Source organism: Oncorhynchus mykiss, unplaced genomic scaffold, assembly GCF_013265735.2.
Source record: "Oncorhynchus mykiss isolate Arlee unplaced genomic scaffold, USDA_OmykA_1.1 un_scaffold_196, whole genome shotgun sequence".
Lineage (NCBI taxonomy): Eukaryota > Metazoa > Chordata > Actinopteri > Salmoniformes > Salmonidae > Oncorhynchus > Oncorhynchus mykiss.
In genome coordinates this window covers 394,654-416,884 of record NW_023493679.1, presented here as the reverse complement: position 1 = coordinate 416,884, position 22,231 = coordinate 394,654, and the positions used below count along the sequence as shown (strand labels likewise).

Here is a 22,231-nt window from a genome sequence, read left to right as displayed (position 1 = left end):
TAGAGCCATGACTACATGGAACTCTATTCCACAGTACTACATAGAGCCATGACTACATGGAACTCTATTCCACAGTACTACATAGAGCCATGACTACATGGAACTCTATTCCACAGTACTACATAGAGCCATGACTACATGGAACTCTATTCCACAGTACTACATAGAGCCATGACTACATGGAACTCTATTCCACATCAGGTAACTGTAGCAACAGTAGAAGTAGATAAAGCAGGTAGAATGGAACAGCGGGGAAGTGAAGCAACACAAACATTGGCATACACACACACACACACGATAGCATACACACACACACACACACGATAGCATACACACACACACACACGATAGCATACGCACTATACACACACATACACATGGATTTAGTACTGTAGATATGTGGTAGTGGTGGAGTAAGATCCATAATAAACCCCAGGAAGAGTAGCTGCTGCCTTGGCAGGAACTAATGGGGATCCATAATAAACCCCAGCAAGAGTAGCTGCTGCCTTGGCAACAGGATCTAATGGGGATCCATAATAAACCCCAGGAAGAGTAGCTGCTGCCTTGGCAACAGGATCTAATGGGGATCCATAATAAACCACAGGAAGAGTAGCTGCTGCCTTGACAGGAACTAATGGGGATCCATAATAACCCCAGGAAGAGTAGCTGCTGCCTTGACAGGAACTAATGGGGATCCATAATAAACCCCAGGAAGAGTAGCTGCTGCCTTGACAGGAACTAATGGGGATCCATAATAAACCCCAGGAAGAGTAGCTGCTGCCTTGACTGGAACTAATGGGGATCCTTAATAAACCCCAGGAAGAGTAGCTGCTGCCTTGACAGGAACTAATGGGGATCCATAATAAACCCCAGGAAGAGTAGCTGCTGCCTTTTCAACAGGATCTAATGGGGATCCATAATAAACCACAGGAAGAGTAGCTGCTGCCTTGACTGGAACTAATGGGGATCCATAATAAACCCCAGGAAGAGTAGCTGCTGCCTTGGCAGGAACTAATGGGGAACCATAATAAACCCCAGGAAGAGTAGCTGCTGCCTTGACAGGAACTAATGGGGATCCATAATAAACCCCAGGAAGAGTAGCTGCTGCCTTGGCAACAGGAACTAATGGGGATCCATAATAAACCCCAGGAAGAGTAGCTGCTGCCTTGGCAGGAACTAATGGGGAGCCATATTAAACCCCAGGAAGAGTAGCTGCTGCCTTGGCAGGAGCTAATGGGGATCCATAATAAACCCCAGCAAGAGTAGCTGCTGCCTTGGCAGGAACTAATGGGGATCCATAATAAACCCCAGGAAGAGTAGCTGCTGTCTTGACAGGAACTAGGGGATCGATAATAAACCCCAGTAAGAGTAGCTGCTGCCTTGGCAGGAACTAATGGGGATCCATAATAAACCCCAGGAAGAGTAGCTGCTGCCTTGGCAGGAACTAATGGGGATCCATAATAAACCCCAGGAAGAGTAGCTGCTGCCTTGGCAGGAACTAATGGGGATCCATAATAAACCCCAGGAAGAGTAGCTGCTGCCTTGACAGGAACTAGGGGATCCATAATAAACCCCAGGAAGAGTAGCTGCTGCCTTGGCAACAGGATCTAATGGGGATCCATAATAAACCACAGGAAGAGTAGCTGCTGCCTTGACAGGAACTAATGGGGATCCATAATAAACCCCAGGAAGAGTAGCTGCTGCCTTGACAGGAACTAATGGGGATCCTTAATAAACCCCAGGAAGAGTAGCTGCTGCCTTGACAGGAACTAATGGGGATCCATAATAAACCCCAGGAAGAGTAGCTGCTGCCTTGGCAACAGGATCTAATGGGGATCCATAATAAACCACAGGAAGAGTAGCTGCAGCCTTGACTGGAACTAATGGGGATCCATAATAAAGCCCAGGAAGAGTAGCTGCTGCCTTGGCAGGAACTAATGGGGAACCATAATAAACCCCAGGAAGAGTAGCTGCTGCCTTGACAGGGACTAATGGGGATCCATAATAAACCCCAGGAAGAGTAGCTGCTGCCTTGGCAACAGGAACTAATGGGGATCCATAATAAACCCCAGGAAGAGTAGCTGCTGCCTTGGCAGGAACTAATGGGGAACCATATTAAACCCCAGGAAGAGTAGCTGCTGCCTTGGCAGGAACTAATGGGGATCCATAATAAACCCCAGGAAGAGTAGCTGCTGCCTTGACAGGAACTAGGGGATCGATAATAAACCCCAGGAAGAGTAGCTGCTGCCTTGGCAGGAACTAATGGGGATCCATAATAAACCCCAGGAAGAGTAGCTGCTGCCTTGACAGGAACTAGGGGATCCATAATAAACCCCAGGAAGAGTAGCTGCTGCCTTGGCAGGAACTAATGGGGATCCATAAAATAAATGTTTGACGAGCAGGTGTCCACATACTGTTGGTCATTTATTGTAAGGATAGTAATTTATCATTATAATATCTGTGACACCAGGCTACATGTATATATATAATAATCTATCATTATAATAACTGACTACAGCATCATATACTGGACTACACTAGTCTGGACTACAGCTTCATATACTGGACTACACTAGTCTGGACTACACTAGTCTGGACTACAGCATCATATACTGGACTACACTAGTCTGGACTACAGTATCATATACTGGACTACACTAGTCTGGACTACACTAGTCTGGACTACACTAGTCTGGACTACACTAGTCTGGACTACAGCATCATATACTGGACTACACTAGTCTGGACTACAGCATCATATTCTGGACTACACTAGTCTGGACTACAGCATCATATACTGGACTACACTAGTCTGGACTACAGCATCATAGTCTGGACTACACTAGTCTGGACTACAGCATCATATACTGGACTACAGTATTCTGGACTACAGCATCATATACTGGACTACACTAGTCTGGACTACAGCATCATAGTCTGGACTACACTAGTCTGGACTACAGCATCATATACTGGACTACACTAGTCTGGACTACAGCATAATATACTGGACTACACTAGTCTGGACTACAGCATCATAGTCTGGACTACACTAGTCTGGACTACAGCATCATATACTGGACTACACTAGTCTGGACTACAGCATCATAGTCTGGACTACACTAGTCTGGACTACAGCATCATATACTGGACTACACTAGTCTGGACTACACTAGTCTGGACTACAGCATCATATACTGGGCTACACTATTCTGGACTACAGCATAATATACTGGACTACACTAGTCTGGACTACACTAGTCTGGACTACACTAGTCTGGACTACAGCATCATATACTGGACTACACTAGTCTGGACTACACTAGTCTGGACTACACTAGTCTGGACTACAGAATCATATACTGGACTACACTAGTCTGGACTACACTAGTATAGACTACAGCATCATATACTGGACTACACTAGTATGGACTACAGTATCATATACTGGACTACACTAGTCTGGACTACAGCATCATATACTGGACCACTAGTCTGGACTACACTAGTCTGGACTACAGCATAATGTACTGGACTACACTAGTCTGGACCACAGCATCATATACGGGACTACAGCATCATATACTGGACTACACTAGTCTGGACTACAGCATCATATACTGGACCACTAGTCTGGACTACACTAGTCTGGACTACAGCATCATAGTCTGGACTACACTAGTCTGGACTACAGCATCATATACTGGACTACACTAGTCTGGACTACAGCATCATATACTGGACCACTAGTCTGGACTACACTAGTCTGGACTACAGCATCATAGTCTGGACTACACTAGTCTGGACTACAGCATCATATACTGGACTACACTAGTCTTGACTACACTAGTCTGGACTACAGCATCATAGTCTGGACTACAGCATCATAGTCTGGACTACAGCATCATAGTCTGGACTATACTAGCTCAGTTTGCCGAACTTGTGAACACGATGCCCTTGTTGTGTGTGTAGTCTGTTTTAAAGTGATGTGATATGTACCACGACGACCTTGTTGTGTGTGTCGTCTGTTTTAAAGTGATGTGATATGTACCATGACGCCCTTGTTGTGCGTGTCGTCTGTTTTAAAGTGATGTGATATGTACCATGACGCCCTTGTTGTGTGTGTAGTCTGTTTTAAAGTGATGTGATATGTACCATGACGCCCTTGTTGTGCGTGTCGTCTGTTTTAAAGTGATGTGATATGTACCATGACGCCCTTGTTGTGTGTGTCGTCTGTTTTAAAGTGATGTGATATGTACCATGACGCCCTTGTTGTGTGTGTCGTCTGTTTTAAAGTGATGTGATATGTACCATGACGCCCTTGTTGTGTGTGTCGTCTGTTTTAAAGTGATGTGATATGTACCATGACGCCCTTGTTGTGTGTGTCGTCTGTTTTAAAGTGATGTAACATGTACCATGATTACTATCCAGGTTGAACCTGCGGGAGCTGGGACCCTGGACCTGTCACATGAGGTGGTTGGTCTGGGTGATGGCCTCTGTTGGAACCACATACGTCTTCTTCTTCCACGAGAGGTGAGGTGGTTATGGTGGGGGGGGGGGCTTCTACGAGAGGTGAGGTGGTTATGGTGGGGGGGGGCGGCTTCTACGAGAGGTGAGGTGGGTATGGTGGGGGGGGGGCGGCTTCTACGAGAGGTAATGGGGGGGGGGGGGGGGGGGGGGGGGGGGGGGGTTATTCAATGAGAGGTAACGTGTTTGTGGTGGGGGGGGGCTTCTACGAGAGGTAACATGTTTGTGTTGGGGGGGGTGTGTCTTCTCCCACGAGAGGTAACGTGTTTGTGGGTGATGTGGGGGGGTGTCTTCCCCCACGAGAGGTAACGTGTTTGTGGTGGGGGGTGGGGTGTGTCTTCTCCCACGAGAGGTAAGAGGTCACAATACTCCACTCTGACCTTTTAACCCTGACTCTTGTGAGACCCTAAACCCTAACTATGTTCCTGACCTATATCTAACCTCCTCCTTCTCTCTTTCTCTCTCGCTCTTTCTCTTTCTCTCTCTCTCTCTGTCTCTCTCTCTCTCCAGGTATAAGTTGATGGAACTGATCTGTTATACAGTGATGGGAGTGTTCCCAGCCTTGGTCATCCTGTCAATGGTGAGACACTTTTAGACATCAAACTCTAAAAATGCTCAAATCGGGGATATTGACTTGCATTGGTTTTTAGAGCACAAATGCAACAAAAAAAGTTAGCATTTTAAGAAGGTGGCCAGGTAAAGGTGGCCAGGTAAAGGTGGCCAGGTAAAGGTGGCCAGGTAAAGGTGGCCAGGTAAAGGTGGCCAGGTAAAGGTGGCCAGGTAAAGGGGGCCAGGTAAAGGTGGCCAGGTAAAGGTGGTCAGGTAAAGGGGGCCAGGTAAAGGTGGCCAGGTAAAGGTGGCCAGGTAAAGGTGGCCAGGTAAAGGGGGCCAGGTAAAGGTGGCCAGGTAAAGGTGGCCAGGTAAAGGTGACCAGGTAAAGGTGGCCAGGTAAAGGGGGCCAGGTAAATCTAGCCAGGTAAAGGGGGCCAGGTAAATCTAGCCAGGTAAAGGTGGCCAGGTAAAGGTGGCCAGGTAAAGGGGGCTAGGTACATTTAGCCAGGTAAAGGTGGCCAGGTAAAGGGGGCCAGGTAAATCTAGCCAGGTAAAGGGGGCCAGGTAAAGGGGGCCAGGTAAATCTATTCAGGTAAAGGTGGCCAGGTAAATCTAGCCAGGTAAATCTAGCCAGGTAAAGGTGGCCAGGTAAAGGGGGCCAGGTAAATCTAGCCAGGTAAAGGGGGCCAGGTAAATCTAGCCAGGTAAAGGTGGCCAGGTAAAGGTGGCCAGGTAAAGGTGGCCAGGTAAAGGGGGCCAGGTAAAGGGGGCCAGGTAAAGGTGGCCAGGTAAAGGTGGCCAGGTAAAGTTAGCCAGGTAAAGTTAGCCAGGTAAAGGTGGCCAGGTAAAGGTGGCCAGGTAAAGGGGGCCAGGTAAAGGGGGCCAGGTAAAGGTGGCCAGGTAAAGTTAGCCAGGTAAAGGTGGCCAGGTAAAGGTGGCCAGGTAAAGGTGGCCAGGTAAATCTAGCCAGGTAAAGGTGGCCAGGTAAATCTAGCCAGGTAAAGGTGGCCAGGTAAAGGGGGCCAGGTAAAGGGGGCCAGGTAAATCTAGCCAGGTAAAGGGGGCCAGGTAAATCTAGCCAGGTAAAGGGGGCCAGGTAAATCTAGCCAGGTAAAGGTGGCCAGGTAAAGGTGGCCAGTGTCGTGGAAATTTCCTTAATTACCAAATGATGAGAGAGCAAATCACACACATTAAGTTATGCTTAATCTTCGCCTTTAATAATAATTAAGCTTTTGCAATAGCATTTTGACTTTCAACAGTTCAGTATCTCTAATGAAAAGTTGAGAGTGCTCAACATAATGGCAAATGGGATCCTTTATAGCAAAGATCCACCCCCCCTAGACGACATGACAAACCACAGGTCTTAGGAACTTACACAAAGAAAATACTTTATTTCAGAGAGGAGTATCCCCTAGTCAGACAGAGTGGGCTATAAATTATCGTTCAGTTTGGTCTCCTAAACAAAGCTCTTATCTTGTCCTTGGTATAAAATGGTACCAAGACATTACCCCCACCCTATGATATATATCAAATTGTCATTTAGATAGAACCAATTCTAAATACAACCAATCCTGGACACACTCACGGAGAGGAGAGTGGGGCTATAGGTCAAAAGATATGTTTACACATGATGACCCCTTGACCTCTCCCCTCTCTGCGGCCCATGCAACTTAGTCTTGACATAGAACAGATAACTGCCAATGGCCACCACTATAGTACAACAAAATACATTCTTATGAGAAATAACTCTTAAGCATATCATGAAAATAAAACATCTTATCTATGTTACCCAACTAATTCTGATCATTCCCTAACACCAGGTAAAGGAAACCAAAGCACGGAATGCTTTCTCTTGTCCGTAGACTGCTTACTGGGACAGAACCAGTATGTTATAATCATAATAACACATGGGACTTTCTCTTGTCCGTAGACTGCTTACTGGGACAGAACCAGTATGTTATAATCATAATAACACACGGGACTTTCTCTTGTCCCCGTAGACTGCTTACTGGGACAGAACCAGTATGTTATAATCATAATAACGCATGGGGCTTTCTCTTGTCCGTAGACTGCTTACTGGGACAGAACCAGTATGTTATAATCATAATAACACATGGGACTTTCTCTTGTCCGTAGACTGCTTACTGGGACAGAACCAGTATGTTATAATCATAATAACGCATGGGACTTTCTCTTGTCCGTAGACTGCTTACTGGGACAGAACCAGTATGTTATAATCATAATAACACATGGGACTTTCTCTTGTCCCCGTAGACTGCTTACTGGGACAGAACCAGTATGTTATAATCATAATAACACATGGGACTTTCTCTTGTCCGTAGACTGCTTACTGGGACAGAACCAGTATGTTATAATCATAATAACACATGGGACTTTCTCTTGTCCGTAGACTGCTTACTGGGACAGAACCAGTATGTTATAATCATAACAACACATGGGACTTTCTCTTGTCCGTAGACTGCTTACTGGGACAGAACCAGTATGTTATAATCATAATAACACATGGGACTTTCTCTTGTCCCTGTAGACTGCTTACTGGGACAGAACCAGTATGTTATAATCATAACAACACATGGGACTTTCTCTTGTCCCTGTAGACTGCTTACTGGGACAGAACCAGTATGTTATAATCATAACAACACATGGGACTTTCTCTTGTCCCCGTAGACTGCTTACTGGGACAGAACCAGTATGTTATAATCATAATAACACATGGGACTTTCTCTTGTCCCCGTAGACTGCTTACTGGGACAGAACCAGTATGTTATAATCATAATAACACACGGGACTTTCTCTTGTCCGTAGACTGCTTACTGGGACAGAACCAGTATGTTATAATCATAATAACACATGGGACTTTCTCTTGTCCGTAGACTGCTTACTGGGACAGAACCAGTATGTTATAATCATAACAACACATGGGACTTTCTCTTGTCCGTAGACTGCTTACTGGGACAGAACCAGTATGTTATAATCATAATAACACATGGGACTTTCTCTTGTCCCCGTAGACTGCTTACTGGGACAGAACCAGTATGTTATAATCATAATAACACACGGGACTTTCTCTTGTCCCCGTAGACTGCTTACTGGGACAGAACCAGTATGTTATAATCATAATAACACATGGGACTTTCTCTTGTCCCCGTAGACTGCTTACTGGGACAGAACCAGTATGTTATAATCATAATAACACACGGGACTTTCTCTTGTCCCCGTAGACTGCTTACTGGGACAGAACCAGTATGTTATAATCATAATAACACACGGGACTTTCTCTTGTCCGTAGACTGCTTACTGGGACAGAACCAGTATGTTATAATCATAATAACACACGGGACTTTCTCTTGTCCCCGTAGACTGCTTACTGGGACAGAACCAGTATGTTATAATCATAATAACACATGGGACTTTCTCTTGTCCGTAGACTGCTTACTGGGACAGAACCAGTATGTTATAATCATAATAACACATGGGACTTTCTCTTGTCCGTAGACTGCTTACTGGGACAGAACCAGTATGTTATAATCATAATAACACATGGGACTTTCTCTTGTCCCCGTAGACTGCTTACTGGGACAGAACCAGTATGTTATAATCATAATAACACACGGGACTTTCTCTTGTCCCCGTAGACTGCTTACTGGGACAGAACCAGTATGTTATAATCATAATAACACATGGGACTTTCTCTTGTCTCCGTAGACTGCTTACTGGGACAGAACCAGTATGTTATAATCATAATAACACATGGGACTTTCTCTTGTCCCCGTAGACTGCTTACTGGGACAGAACCAGTATGTTATAATCATAATAACACATGGGGCTTTTAAATAACTTTAAGGACCCCGAAGTCTCTTTACAATTGTAGAAATGAAACTAAAAAAACAGTAGTCAAAACAACACAACACAAGGCACAGAAACAAAGAGAATGGTTGTATGGTGATTGAATGGCTCAAGTCAAAACAACACAACACAAGGCACAGAAACAAAGAGAATGGTTGTATGGTGATTGAATGGCTCAAGTCAAAACAACACAACACAAGGCACAGAAACAAAGAGAATGGTTGTATGGTGATTGAATGGCTCAAGTCAAAACAACACAACACAAGGCACAGAAACAAAGAGAATGGTTGGGGCCAGGTAAAGGGGGCCAGGTAAAGGGGGCCAGGTAAAGGGGGCCAGGTAAAGGGGGCCAGGTAAAGGTGGCCAGGTAAAGGTGGCCAGGTAAAGGTGGCCAGGTAAAGTTAGCCAGGTAAAGTTAGCCAGGTAAAGTTAGCCAGGTAAAGTTAGCCAGGTAAAGGATTAACTTTCACCCTTGTTGTCCCCCTGTAGCCGGACCGCGAGGGGCTGTGGGAGTTGTTAGTGGGCGGTGCCTGTTACTGTCTGGGCATGGTGTTCTTCAAGAGTGATGGCCTCGTCCCATTCGCCCATGCCATCTGGCACCTGTTTGTTGCCATGGGAGCAGGCGTCCATTACTACGCCATCTACCGGTACCTCTACACGCCAGCAGCCAATCAGATGAAGACATCCAGATGACACACGGAGACCGGGGGCGAGGGGTGATGACATCACAGGACGTTGAAGGAAGGAGTGGACTTGTGAAGAAGTGATGTCAAGAAAGGAGGGATGGAGAGATGAGAATAGAACCATAGCAACGTGGAGAGATGAGAATAGAACCATAGCAACGTGGAGAGATGAGAATAGAACCATAGCAATGTGGAGAGGTGACAATAGAACCATAGCAACATGGAGAGATGAGAATAGAACCATAGCAACGTGGAGAGATGAGAATAGAACCATAGCAACATGGAGAGATGAGAATAGCAACGTGGAGAGATATTTTTTACATTTCACTTTTATTTAACCAGGTAGGCCAGTTGAGAACAAGTTGAGAACAGTTGAGAACAAGTTCTCATTTACAACTGCGACATGGCCAAGATAAAGCAAGCAGTACGACAAAAACAACAACACAGAGATGAGAATAGAACCATAGAAACATGGGGAGATCACTGGTTTATGTGTCCTGGACAGACAGGATGTAGATCACTGGTTTATGTGTCCTGGACAGACAGGATGTAGATCACTGGATGTTGGTCACTGGTTTGTGTGTCCTGGACAGACAGGATGTAGATCACTGGTTGATGTGTCCTGGACAGACAGGATGTAGATCACTGGTTTATGTGTCCTGGACAGACAGGATGTAGATCACTGGTTTATGTGTCCTGGACAGACAGGATGTAGATCACTGGTTTATGTGTCCTGGACAGACTGGATGTAGATCACTGGTTTATGTGTCCTGGACAGACAGGATGTAGATCACTGGTTTATGTGTCCTGGACAGACTGGATGTAGATCACTGGTTTATGTGTCCTGGACAGACAGGATGTAGATCACTGGTTTATGTGTCCTGGACAGACTGGATGTAGATCACTGGTTTATGTGTCCTGGACAGACAGGATGTTGATCACTGGTTTATGTGTCCTGGACAGACTGGATGTAGATCACTGGTTTATGTGTCCTGGACAGACAGGATGTAGATCACTGGTTTATGTGTCCTGGACAGACTGGATGTAGATCACTGGTTTATGTGTCCTGGACAGACTGGATGTAAATGACTAATTTATGTGTCCTGGACAGACAGGATGTAAATGACTAGTTTATGTGTCCTGGACAGACAGGATGTTAATTACTTACTTTATGTGTCCTGGACAGACTGGATGTAGATCACTGGTTTATGTGTCCTGGACAGACAGGATGTACATCACTGGATGTTGGTCACTGGTTTATGTGTCCTGGACAGACAGGATGTAGATCACTGGATGTTGATCACTGGTTTATGTGTCCTGGACAGACAGGATGTAAAGTTAGTTATGTAACCCTCCAGTGTAGTGTAGTGTAGTGTGCGTGGTAGAGTAGTCTAGAAATGACAGATGGTGAAGGTGTTTCTCCTGATTGTACTACTAATACATTCCAGTCTAGTGCAGGTATTATCCTACTACAGCCATTATTACTATCATTGTTATTATTATTACTATTATTATAATTACATTCCAGACTAGTGCAGGTATTATCCTACTACAGCCATTATTACTACTACCATAATTATTATTATTATACTATTGTTACTATTATTATTCTTATTACTATTACTGTTATTATTTGTACTATTATTCGTTTTTACTATTGCTATTACTATTATTATTATTGCTATTATTATTACTATCATTATTAATAGTATTATTATTTTTACTGTTGTTATTATTGCTATTATTATTAGTGTTATTATTTATACTATCATTATTAATAGTATTATTATTATTACTATCATTATTAATAGTATTATTATTATTACTATCATTATTAATAGTATTATTATTATTATTGATGTTATTATTTATACAATTATTAATAGTGGTATTATTATTTTTACTGTTGTTATTACTATCATTATTAATAGTAGTATTGATATTATTATTATTATTATTGCTATTAATCTTATTACTGTTGCTGTTATTACTAATATTATAATTATTACTATTATTACCGCTACTATTATTACTATTTCTAATAGTATTATTATTATAGTTATTATTACTATTATTACCGCTACTATTATTACTATTTCTAATAGTATTATTTTTATAGTTATTATTACTATTATTACCGCTACTATTATTACTATTTCTAATAGTATTATTATTATAGTTATTATTACTATTATTACCGCTACTATTATTACTATTTCTAATAGTATTATTATTATACTTATTAGAACTAGTATTACTGTTACTATTATTACTCTTTTTAATAGTATTATTATTATACTTATTAGAACTAGTATTACTGTTACTATTATTACTCTTTTTAATAGTATTATTATTACTGCAGTTATAATTACTATATTATCGTTACTATTATTACTAATTTAATAGTATTATTATTATAATTATTATTACTATATTACTTTTTAATAGTATTATTGTTACTAGTATTATTATTAGTGATGCACCGATATGACATTTTTGGCCAATATTTTCCTAGTTAAATAAAGGTTACACACACACACACACACACACACCCCACACTGTTGGCATTGACGTATGTCCCTATTACTAGTAAATGTGATCAAAACCTATTTCTTTCACTTACTTGCTGTGCTGTTTCGTTGTTCATTTGTTCAGTCATTTCCTTTTATCTTTTATTTGATTTCATCTTTATTTAACCAGGTAGGCCATGATGTCATAATGATAATTTAACCAGGGAGGCCATGATGTCATAATGATAATTTAACCAGGGAGGCCATGATGTCATAATGATAGTTTAACCAGGTAGGCCAGTTGAGAACAAGTTCTCATTTACAACTGCGACCTGGCAAAGATAAAGCAAAGCAGTGCGACAAAAACAACAACACAGAGTTACACGTAAACAAACGTACAGTCAATAATACAATATAACAAATGCTACGGGTGGGTGTTGCTATGGTGACCAGTGAGCCGAGATAAGGCGGGGCTTTACCTAGCAAAGACTTATAGATGACCTGGAGCCAGTGGGTTTGGCGACGAGTATGAAGCGAGGGCCAGCCAACGAGAGCATACAGGTCGCAGTGGTGGGTGGTATAAGGGGCTTTGGTGACAAAACGGATGGCACTGTGATAGACTGCATACAATTTTCTGAGTAGAGTGTTGGAGGCTATTTTGTAAATGACATCTCCGAAGTCGAGGATCGGTAGGATGGTCAGTTTAACGAGGGTATGTTTGGCAGCGTGAGTGAAGCATGTTTGTTACGAAATAGTAAGCCGATTCTAGATTTAATTTTGGATTGGAGATGTTTAATGTTGAGTCTGGAAGGAGAGTTTACAGTCTAACCAGACACCTAGATATTTGTAGTTGTCCACATATTCAACCACTGGGTTAGTTAGGTGACCTGGGTTAGGTCAGACATGTTGACCCCTCTGGGTCCCCAGGACCAGGAACCACTGGGTTAGTTAGGTGACCTGGGTTAGGTCAGACATGTTGACCCCTCTGGGTCCCCAGGACCAGGAACCACTGGGTTAGTTAGGTGACCTGGGTTAGGTCAGACATGTTGACCCCTCTGGGTCCCCAGGACCAGGAACCACTGGGTTAGTTAGGTGACCTGGGTCTAGAAGGCCCCTCTGATGATTTAGAAACAGACAGTGTGGATGTTATAATGTCTCAATATGTTTGCTCACTTCAATAGTGTCTTTGGTTATTCTCAGAGGAACTGAGAGGAATGTCATCAATACTATTATACTTCTGTATATTATTATGTTGTCGTATTCCAGGACATGACCTCTCCTGCCCTTCGCCCCTCTGATGTCCTTTATTCTGACAGCAGTGGAAAGCCCTTCCCAACCACTGATCTGACAGCAGCAGAAAGCCCTTCCCAACCGCTGATCTGACAGCAGCGGAAAGCCCTTCCCAACCACTGATCTAACAGCAGCGGAAAGCCCTCCCAACCACTGATCTGACAGCAGCAGAAAGCCCTTCCCAACCACTGATCTGACAGCAGCAGAAAGCCCTTCCCAACCACTGATCTGACAGCAGCGGAAAGCCCTTCCCAACCACTGATCTGACAGCACCAAAAAGCCCTTCCCAACCACTGATCTGACAGCAGTGGAAAGCCCTTCCCAACCACTGATCTGACAGCAGCAGAAAGCCCTTCCCAACCACTGATCTGACAGCAGCAGAAAGCCCTTCCCAACCACTGATCTGACAGCAGCGGAAAGCCCTTCCCAACCACTGATCTGACAGCAGCAGAAAGCCCTTCCCAACCACTGATCTGACAGCAGCAGAAAGCCCTTCCCAACCACTGATCTGACAGCAGCAGAAAGCCCTTCCCAACCACTGATCTGACAGCAGCAGAAAGCCCTTCCCAACCACTGATCTGACAGCAGCAGAAAGCCCTTCCCAACCACTGATCTGACAGCAGCGGAAAGCCCTTCCCAACCACTGATCTGACAGCAGCAGAAAGCCCTTCCCAACCACTGATCTGACAGCAGTGGAAAGCCCTTCCCAACCGCTGATCTGACAGCAGCAGAAAGCCCTTCCCAACCACTGATCTGACAGCAGCGGAAAGCCCTTCCCAACCACTGATCTGACAGCAGCAGAAAGCCCTTCCCAACCACTGATCTGACAGCAGCAGAAAGCCCTTTCCAACCACTGATATGACAGCAGCGGAAAGCCCTTCCCAACCACTGATCTGACAGCAGTGGAAAGCCCTTCCCAACCACTGATCTGACAGCACCAAAAAGCCCTTCCCAACCACTGATCTGACAGCAGCAGAAAGCCCTTCACAACCACTGATCTGACAGCAGCAGAAAGCCCTTCCCAACCACTGATCTGACAGCAGCAGAAAGCCCTTCCCAACCACTGATCTGACAGCAGCAGAAAGCCCTTCCCAACCACTGATCTGACAGCAGCAGAAAGCCCTTCCCAACCACTGATCTGACAGCAGCAGAAAGCCCTGCCCAACCACTGATCTGACAGCAGCAGAAAGCCCTTCCCAACCACTGATCTGACAGCAGGAGAAAGCCCTTCCCAACCGCTGCCCTGACAGCAGCAGAAAGCCCTTCCCAACCACTGCCTTGACAGCAGGAGAAAGCCCTTCCCAACCACTGATCTGACAGCAGCGGAAAGCCCTTCCCAACCACTGATCTGACAGCAGCAGAAAGCCCTTCCCAACCACTGATCTGACAGCAGCAGAAAGCCCTTCCCAACCACTGATCTGACAGCAGCAGAAAGCCCTTCCCAACCACTGATCTGACAGCAGCAGAAAGCCCTTCCCAACCACTGATCTGACAGCAGCAGAAAGTCCTTTCCAACCACTGATCTGACAGCAGCGGAAAGCCCTTCCCAACCACTGATCTGACAGCAGTGGAAAGCCCTTCCCAACCACTGATCTGACAGCACCAAAAAGCCCTTCCCAACCACTGATCTGACAGCAGCAGAAAGCCCTTCACAACCACTGATCTGACAGCAGCAGAAAGCCCTTCCCAACCACTGATCTGACAGCAGCAGAAAGCCCTTCCCAACCACTGATCTGACAGCAGCAGAAAGCCCTTCCCAACCACTGATCTGACAGCAGCAGAAAGCCCTTCCCAACCACTGATCTGACAGCAGCAGAAAGCCCTGCCCAACCACTGATCTGACAGCAGCAGAAAGCCCTTCCCAACCACTGATCTGACAGCAGGAGAAAGCCCTTCCCAACCGCTGATCTGACAGCAGCAGAAAGCCCTTCCCAACCACTGATCTGACAGCAGCAGAAAGCCCTTCCCAACCACTGCCTTGACAGCAGGAGAAAGCCCTTCCCAACCACTGCCCTGACAGCAGGAGAAAGCCCTTCCCTCCTGGCCCTCCTGACCCTGACACAGTGACCTCCTGACCCTGACACAGTGACCTCCTGACCCTGACACAGTGACCCCCCGACCTCACACTGCTGTGTTTTATAGCACAGTGACCACGGTGACCTCCTGACCCTGACACAGTGACCCCCCGACCTCACACTGCTGTGTTTTATAGCACAGTGACCACGGTGACCTCCTGACCCTGACACAGTGACCTCCTGACCCTGACACAGTGACCCCCCCGACCTCACACTGCTGTGTTTTATAGCACAGTGACCACGGTGACCTCCTGACCCTGACAGTGACCCCCCCGACCTCACACTGCTGTGTTTTATAGCACAGTGACCACGGTGACCTCCTGACCCTGACACAGTGACCCCCCCGACCTCACACTGCTGTGTTTTATAGCACAGTGACCACAGTGACCTCCTGACCCTGACACAGTGACCCCCCCGACCTCACACTGCTGTGTTTTATAGCACAGTGACCACGGTGACCTCCTGACCCTGACACAGTGACCCCCCCGACCTCGGACTTCTGTGTTTACACAGACAGTATTGTAACACGGATGTAACATTAAAACACATAGGCCTAGGTAACATGGTAACATGTATGTAACATGTATGTGCTCTGCTGTAGGAGCACACTATCCTGTAGTGTTCTGAGCCCCCCCCCCAAACCCCCACCCTCCGCACCTCCAGATTCAGAAATGGCACCCTATTTCCAATATAGTGCACTACTTTCTTTTGATATGCGGGAGACCCCTGAGTTAGAATCGCCGCCTGTCGCAGAACCCTCGCTCTGTTGCTATGGCGATGCCCTAAATAATCTAGGGTACCAAAACCCCGCCCCTCCTTCCCTCCACTGCTCTCCAGAATAGATACCTCGTCTCCTCTGTCACGTCTTGTTGTTTCTTCTCCCCGGTGTCGTTAAACCGGCGTTCCTGATTAATGTGGTTAATATGTTGTTGTTGTTGTTGTTGTGATTCCGATTTGTTGTTATTATTCTATTTCAGCATCGCTCTTTAAACGATGAGTCAGTTTGTGAATGAACTGGCTGACAACAACTGACCAATCACACGTCAGACTGGGAGACGTACGCTGACCAATCACACGTCAGACTGGGAGACGTACGCTGACCAATCACGCGTCAGACCTGGAGACGTACGGTTGATCACCAGTTTGGGATGGTATAGACTGCTCTTAATGCTGCAAGTCTGTAATTTAGCTCGTCCCCCTTGTGGTCACAGGACGAAATGCACAAACAATCAACACTCAAAACAAAACATATTAAGCCAATCGATGTATAGACTCGTGAAGAACCTCTGTTTACAAACAATGGTTGGTTTGAGTGTCAGTAGGGAGCTAACATAGTGTTCTATTGCCACAGACAGACTGGTGTTCTCCAGCCCTTATCATAGACAGACCATAGAGGTGTTATAGACAGGTTATAGACAGACTGGTGTTCTCCAGCCCTTATCATAGACAGACCATAGAGGTGTTATAGACAGGTTACAGACAGACTGGTGTTCTCCAGCCCTTATCATAGACAGACCATAGAGGTGTTATAGACAGGTCATAGAGGTGTTATAGACCGTTCACAGACAGACTGGTGTTCTCCAGCCCTTATAACGGACGGTTATTACACTTCATAGACAGGTCATAGAGGTTTCATAGACTGTTCATAGACAGGTCATAGAGGTGTCATAGACAGGTCATAGAGGTGTCATAGACGGGTCATAGAGGTGTCATAGACAGACCATAGAGGTGTCATAGACAGTTAATAGACCGGTCATAGCGAGGTTATAGACAGGTCATAGAGGTGTCATAGACCGTTCATAGACAGACCATAGAGGTGTCATAGACTGTTCATAGACAGGTCATAGAGGTGTCATAGACTGTTCATAGACAGGTCATAGAGAGGTTATAGACAGGTCATAGAGGTGTCATAGACTGTTCATAGACAGGTCATAGAGGTGTCATAGACAGCTCATAGAGGTGTCATCGATAGAGCTATCATACGTTTGTCAGATCTGTATTATGTATCTCATAGATCAGCCATGTTTTAGAGCACATAGGCAGGTTAACATGTTACAGAACTATAAAAGACTTGTTATGAACAGGTAATAACTGGTCTACGGGACACTGAGAGTCTGTCTCTACTGCCACAACACCACATCTGTTATACCATGACATAAGTCTGTTATGAACATGCTATGAACATAGTATAGATGCTTAATAAGGGTAGTCGTCAGTCTCTCTACTGCCACAACACCACATCTGTTATACCATGACATAAGTATGTTATGAACATGTTATGAACATGTTATAGATGCTTAATAAGGGTAGTCGTCAGTCTCTCTACTGCCACAACACCACACCTGTCAGACCATGACATAAGTATGTTATGAACATGCTATGAACATGTTATAGATGCTTAATAAGGGTAGTAGTCAGTCTCTCTACTGCCACAACACCACACCTGTTATACCATGACATAAGTATGTTATAAACATGTTATAGATGCTTAATAAGGGTAGTCGTCAGTCTCTCTACTGCCACAACACTGCCTCAGACGTTGCCATGGATGTGTTTTCTAATGTAAATAAGTCCCTCCCACTTTCTACACCGCCCATGGGCCTTTATAAACCCTCTTCACCCTCTTCATAGGAGCTCTATAACAGCCTGCATTACTACTCCATACGTAGTGGTTATAAGTGTTTATAATGCTATAAGTGTTTCTGTGGAGCTGGCCATTGGGCTTGGACTACCATCTACAGAGAGCAGGGTTTTGATTCCACCAAGCAGTGACACACCTGATGATTCTACTTGTCAAAATCTTTGATTTAATATTACTGTGATGATGATGATGATGTGTTTTCTATGTGTCTGTCATTTTAATAACAAGCTTTTATATCAGTGAGATTCAGTCTACTGTGGTTATTATGATGTCTGTGTCTCTCTCTGTCTGTCTGTTTCCTACCTGTCTGTCTGTCTGTCTGTCAGTCTACTGTGGTTATTATGATGTCTGTCTGTCTGTCTGTCTGTCTGTCTGTCTGTGTCTGTCTGTTTCCTACCTGTTTGTCTGCTCTCTCTCTCTCTCTCTCTGTCTGTATGTGTCTCTGTTTCCTACCTGTTTGTTCTGTGTGCCTGTCACTGTGGCAACAGTTTGAGGAAGGCCCTTTCCTGTTTCAGCAGGACAATGCCCCTGTGCACAAATCGAGGTTTATACAGAAATGGTTTATTGAGATCAGTGTGGAAGAACTTGGCTAGCCTGCACAGAGCCCTGACCTCAACCCTTTGAACTGAACACCTTTGGGATGAATTGGAATGTCGACTGCGAGCCAGGTCTAATCGCCCCCCAACATCAGTGCCCGACCTCACTAATGCCCTTGTGGCTGAATGGAAGCAAGTCCCCACAGCAATGTTCCAACATCTAGTGGAAAGCCTCCCCAGAAGAGTGGAGGCTGTTATAGCAGCAATGTTCCAACATCTAGTGGAAAGCCTTCCCGAAAGAGTGGAGGCTGTTACGGCAGCAAACGGAGGGACCACCTCCCTATTAACACCCATGATTTTGGAATGAGATGTTCTACGAGCCGGTGTCCACATACTTCTGGTCGATTAGTGTATCTGGACCCTCTAATTGTACCAGTCTTTATGATCCGCCAGAGGGCGCCGTTTCACTGCATTAAGTTCAGTCTGCTGCTGCACTGCCTTCAGATTCAGAATGACAGTGCCCTGTTGGTGTGAGCAAACATTCAATACCGTACGGTAATTCATTGATGACTTAAAATGCTACGAAGCAAACCGATAAGGGGGGGGGGGGGGTCAAGAGCTTTCGAATCTTTCTGAAGACGCATCGAACTAGTTGATATGATTTAGCATCTTATTCTCCTCGTTACGTTTAATGACGCCTTTGATGACACCACCAAGCTCTAAGAAGTGTTCAGTATTCCAACCACACGCAACTCACCTTTACGTGCCTACATCGTGCCCGCGCCGCGCGTGTCCGCCAGACGGAGACCTGTGGTGTCCACACTTTGCGCATCAGCAGGTGCACCCACCCCACCCATACCCAGAGCGAACCGAAAGGTTCCCGGTGAGTGAGCTCGTGTGTTTCCGTCACCGTTCGTAACCCCGGTTTGGTGTGGAATGCAGACGCCAGAGGAACAGAGAGGGCTCGAGCAATCCGTGGAGGCGCGCGAGTGGAACGGGGAGGAAAAAAACGGTTCACTTAACAATTAACGAGGAGGAAGTTACCGAGTGACTGTCAAAGGGACTCCGTTACCGGTCCATATTCCAAGGAGATATACGCGTTAACTGGTTCAGTCGATTCCATAGGTTGCACACGGGATGAAGAGAGGTCCGGGGTTTCTCCGGTGTGCACCGTATGAACGCAGACACTGCAGACAACGTGAGTGGTGTTACTATACACTGTCTACACACATTACTGTATTCTAACCAACCAGGTAACACTGTCTCGTAGAAGGATATCAGAATGATATTCAGTTCCTGAATTAGACCATTAGATTATTATGTAGCCTTTCACGAGACCATTTTTAAAGAGACGCATTTGATTATCTTGGACGTGTTGCAACATCTTGGTCACACACAGTTAAATCATAGGAGGGGCAACACACACACACACACACACACACACACAGTCGGTAGGAATAGAAACACACCTTGTGTTACAACCTGAAAATGTGTGTTTCCTATTATTACCGACTGTGTGTGTTATAAAATCAGCGGCCGTGAGTGGAGACGGGTCCAGGGTATTTACACCGAGGTGGATTAAATCCGAGGTTTTAACTACGTGCCTTTTTTGTTTTTTTTGGTTGTTGCCTTGGCGGTTGCTATTGACAACCAGACTGCGCAAACTCTGACACGAGTTCATAATGTAGTGGGTTAGTTTAGTTGGGTTGGTTTAGTAGTTTAGTTGGGTTGGTTTAGTTGGGTTAGTTGGGTTGGATTCGACCATGCTGGTCATTTATGAACATTTGAACATCTTGGCCATGTTCTGTTATAATCTCCATCCGGCCCAGCCAGAAGAGGACTGGCCACCCCACATAGCCTGGTTCCTCTCTAGGTTTCTTCCTAGGTTCTGGCCTTTCTAGGGAGTTTTTCCTAGCCACCGTGCTTCTACACCTGCATTGCTTGCTGTTTGGGGTTTTAGGCTGGGTTTCTGTACAGCACTTTGAGATATCAGCTGATGTACGAAGGGCTATATAAATACATTTGATTTGATTTGATTAGTTAAGTGGGTTAGTTTAGTGGGTTGGGTTAGTTTAGTGGGTTAGTTTAGTTGGGTTGGTTTAGTGGGTTAGTTTAGTTGGGTTGGTTTAGTGGGTTAGTTTAGTGGGTTAGTTTAGTTGGGTTGGTTTAGTGGGTTAGTTTAATGGTTAGTTTAGTTGGGTTGGTTTAGTTGGGTTAGTTTAGTTAAGTGGGTTAGTTTAGTAAGTTAGTTTAGTGGGTTAGTTTAGTGGGTTAGTTTAGTTGGGTTAGTTTAGTGGGTTAGTTTTGGTGGGTTAGTTTAGTGGGTTAGTTTAGTTGGGTTTGTTTAGTGGGTTAGTTTAGTTGGGTTGGTTTAGTTGGGTTGGTTTAGTGGGTTGGATTTGTTTAGTTGGTTAATTTAGTGGGTTAGTTTAGTGGGTTAGTTTAGTTGGGTTGGTTTAGTGGGTTAGTTTAGTGGGTTAGTTTAGTTGGGTTGGATTAGTTTAGTGGGTTAGTTTAGTGGGTTGGATTAGTTTAGTGGGTTAGTTTAGTGGGTTAGTTTAGTTGGGTTGGAGTCATTTAGTGGTTTAGTTGGGTTAGTTTAGTTGGGTTAGTTTAGTGGGTTAGTTGGTTGGATTAGTTTAGTGGGTTGGCTTAGTGGGTTGGATTAGTTTAGTGGGTTAGTTTAGTGGGTTGGTTTTGTTGAGTTAGTATAGTGGGTTAGTTTAGTGGGTTGGATTAGTTTAGTGGGTTAGTTTTGTTGGGTTAGTATAGTGGGTTAGATTAGTGGGTTAGTTTAGTTGGGTTGGTTTAGTTGGGTTAGTTTAGTGGGTTAGTTTAGTTGGGTTGGATTAGTTTAGTGGGTTAGTTTAGTTGGGTTAGTTTAATGGGTTGGATTAGTTTAGTGGGTTAGTTTAGTGGGTTAGTTTAGTTGGGTTAGTTTAGTTGGGTTGGTTTAGTTGGGTTAGTTTAGTGGGTTGGTTTAGTGGGTTGGATTGGTTTAGTGGGTTGGATTAGTTTAGTGGGTTAGTTTAGTGGGTTGGTTTTGTTGGGTTAGTATAGTGGGTTAGTTTAGTTGGGTTAGTTTAGTGGGTTAGTTTAGTGGGTTAGTTTAGTTGGGTTAGTTTATTTGGGTTGGTTTAGTTGGGTTAGTTTAGTGGGTTGGTTTAGTGGATTGGATTAGTTTAGTGGGTTGGATTAGTTTAGTGGGTTAGTTAATGGGTTAGTTTAGTGGGTTAGTTTAGTTGGGTTGGCTTAGTGGGTTAGTTTAGTGGGTTGGATTAGTTTAGTGGGTTAGTTTAGTTGGGTTAGTTTAGTTGGGTTAGTTTATTGGGTTGGATTAGTTTAGTGAGTTAGTTTAGTTGGGTTAGTTTAGTGGGTTAGTTTAGTGGGTTGGATTAGTTTAGTGGGTTAGTTTAGTGGTCTGGTTTAGTTGGATTAGTTTAGTTGGGTTAGTTTAGTTGGGTTAGTTTAGTGGATTAGTTTAGTTGGGTTTGTTTAGTTGGGTTAGTTTAGTGGGTTGGTTTAGTGGGTTAGTTTAGTGGGTTAGTTT

General features: G+C 44.7%; 2 protein-coding genes across 3 annotated transcripts in view; one reads left to right on the top strand and one right to left on the bottom strand.

The window, feature by feature from the left end:
• Positions 1 to 11,294, top strand: part of LOC118947749 (monocyte to macrophage differentiation factor 2-like) — a 42,080-nt gene extending 30,786 nt beyond the window's left edge. Inside the window, exons 5-8 of one of the 2 annotated variants that reach the window (XR_005041925.1) lie at positions 4,432 to 4,533; positions 5,038 to 5,107; positions 9,436 to 10,647; positions 10,908 to 11,294. Coding sequence is in view for 1 of the 2 variants with exons in the window: in XM_036972881.1 (XP_036828776.1) it covers positions 4,432 to 4,533; positions 5,038 to 5,107; positions 9,436 to 9,639 (376 nt within the window). In the remaining variant the exon portion in view is untranslated. Of the gene's footprint in view, positions 1 to 4,431; positions 4,534 to 5,037; positions 5,108 to 9,435 lie in introns of both variants that reach the window. The other variant, XM_036972881.1, reaches the window with a different exon arrangement.
• Positions 11,295 to 12,789: 1,495 nt separating this feature from the next.
• On the bottom strand, positions 12,790 to 19,035 carry LOC118947745. The gene is made up of 4 exons (XM_036972875.1): positions 18,997 to 19,035; positions 15,901 to 16,003; positions 13,237 to 15,619; positions 12,790 to 13,166 (listed from the first exon to the last, which is right to left on the bottom strand). Exons 1-3 carry the CDS (start codon positions 19,033 to 19,035, stop codon positions 13,554 to 13,556), a joined length of 2,208 nt encoding a protein of 735 aa, XP_036828770.1. The 3' UTR covers positions 12,790 to 13,166; positions 13,237 to 13,553.
• Positions 19,036 to 22,231: the final 3,196 nt, after the last annotated feature.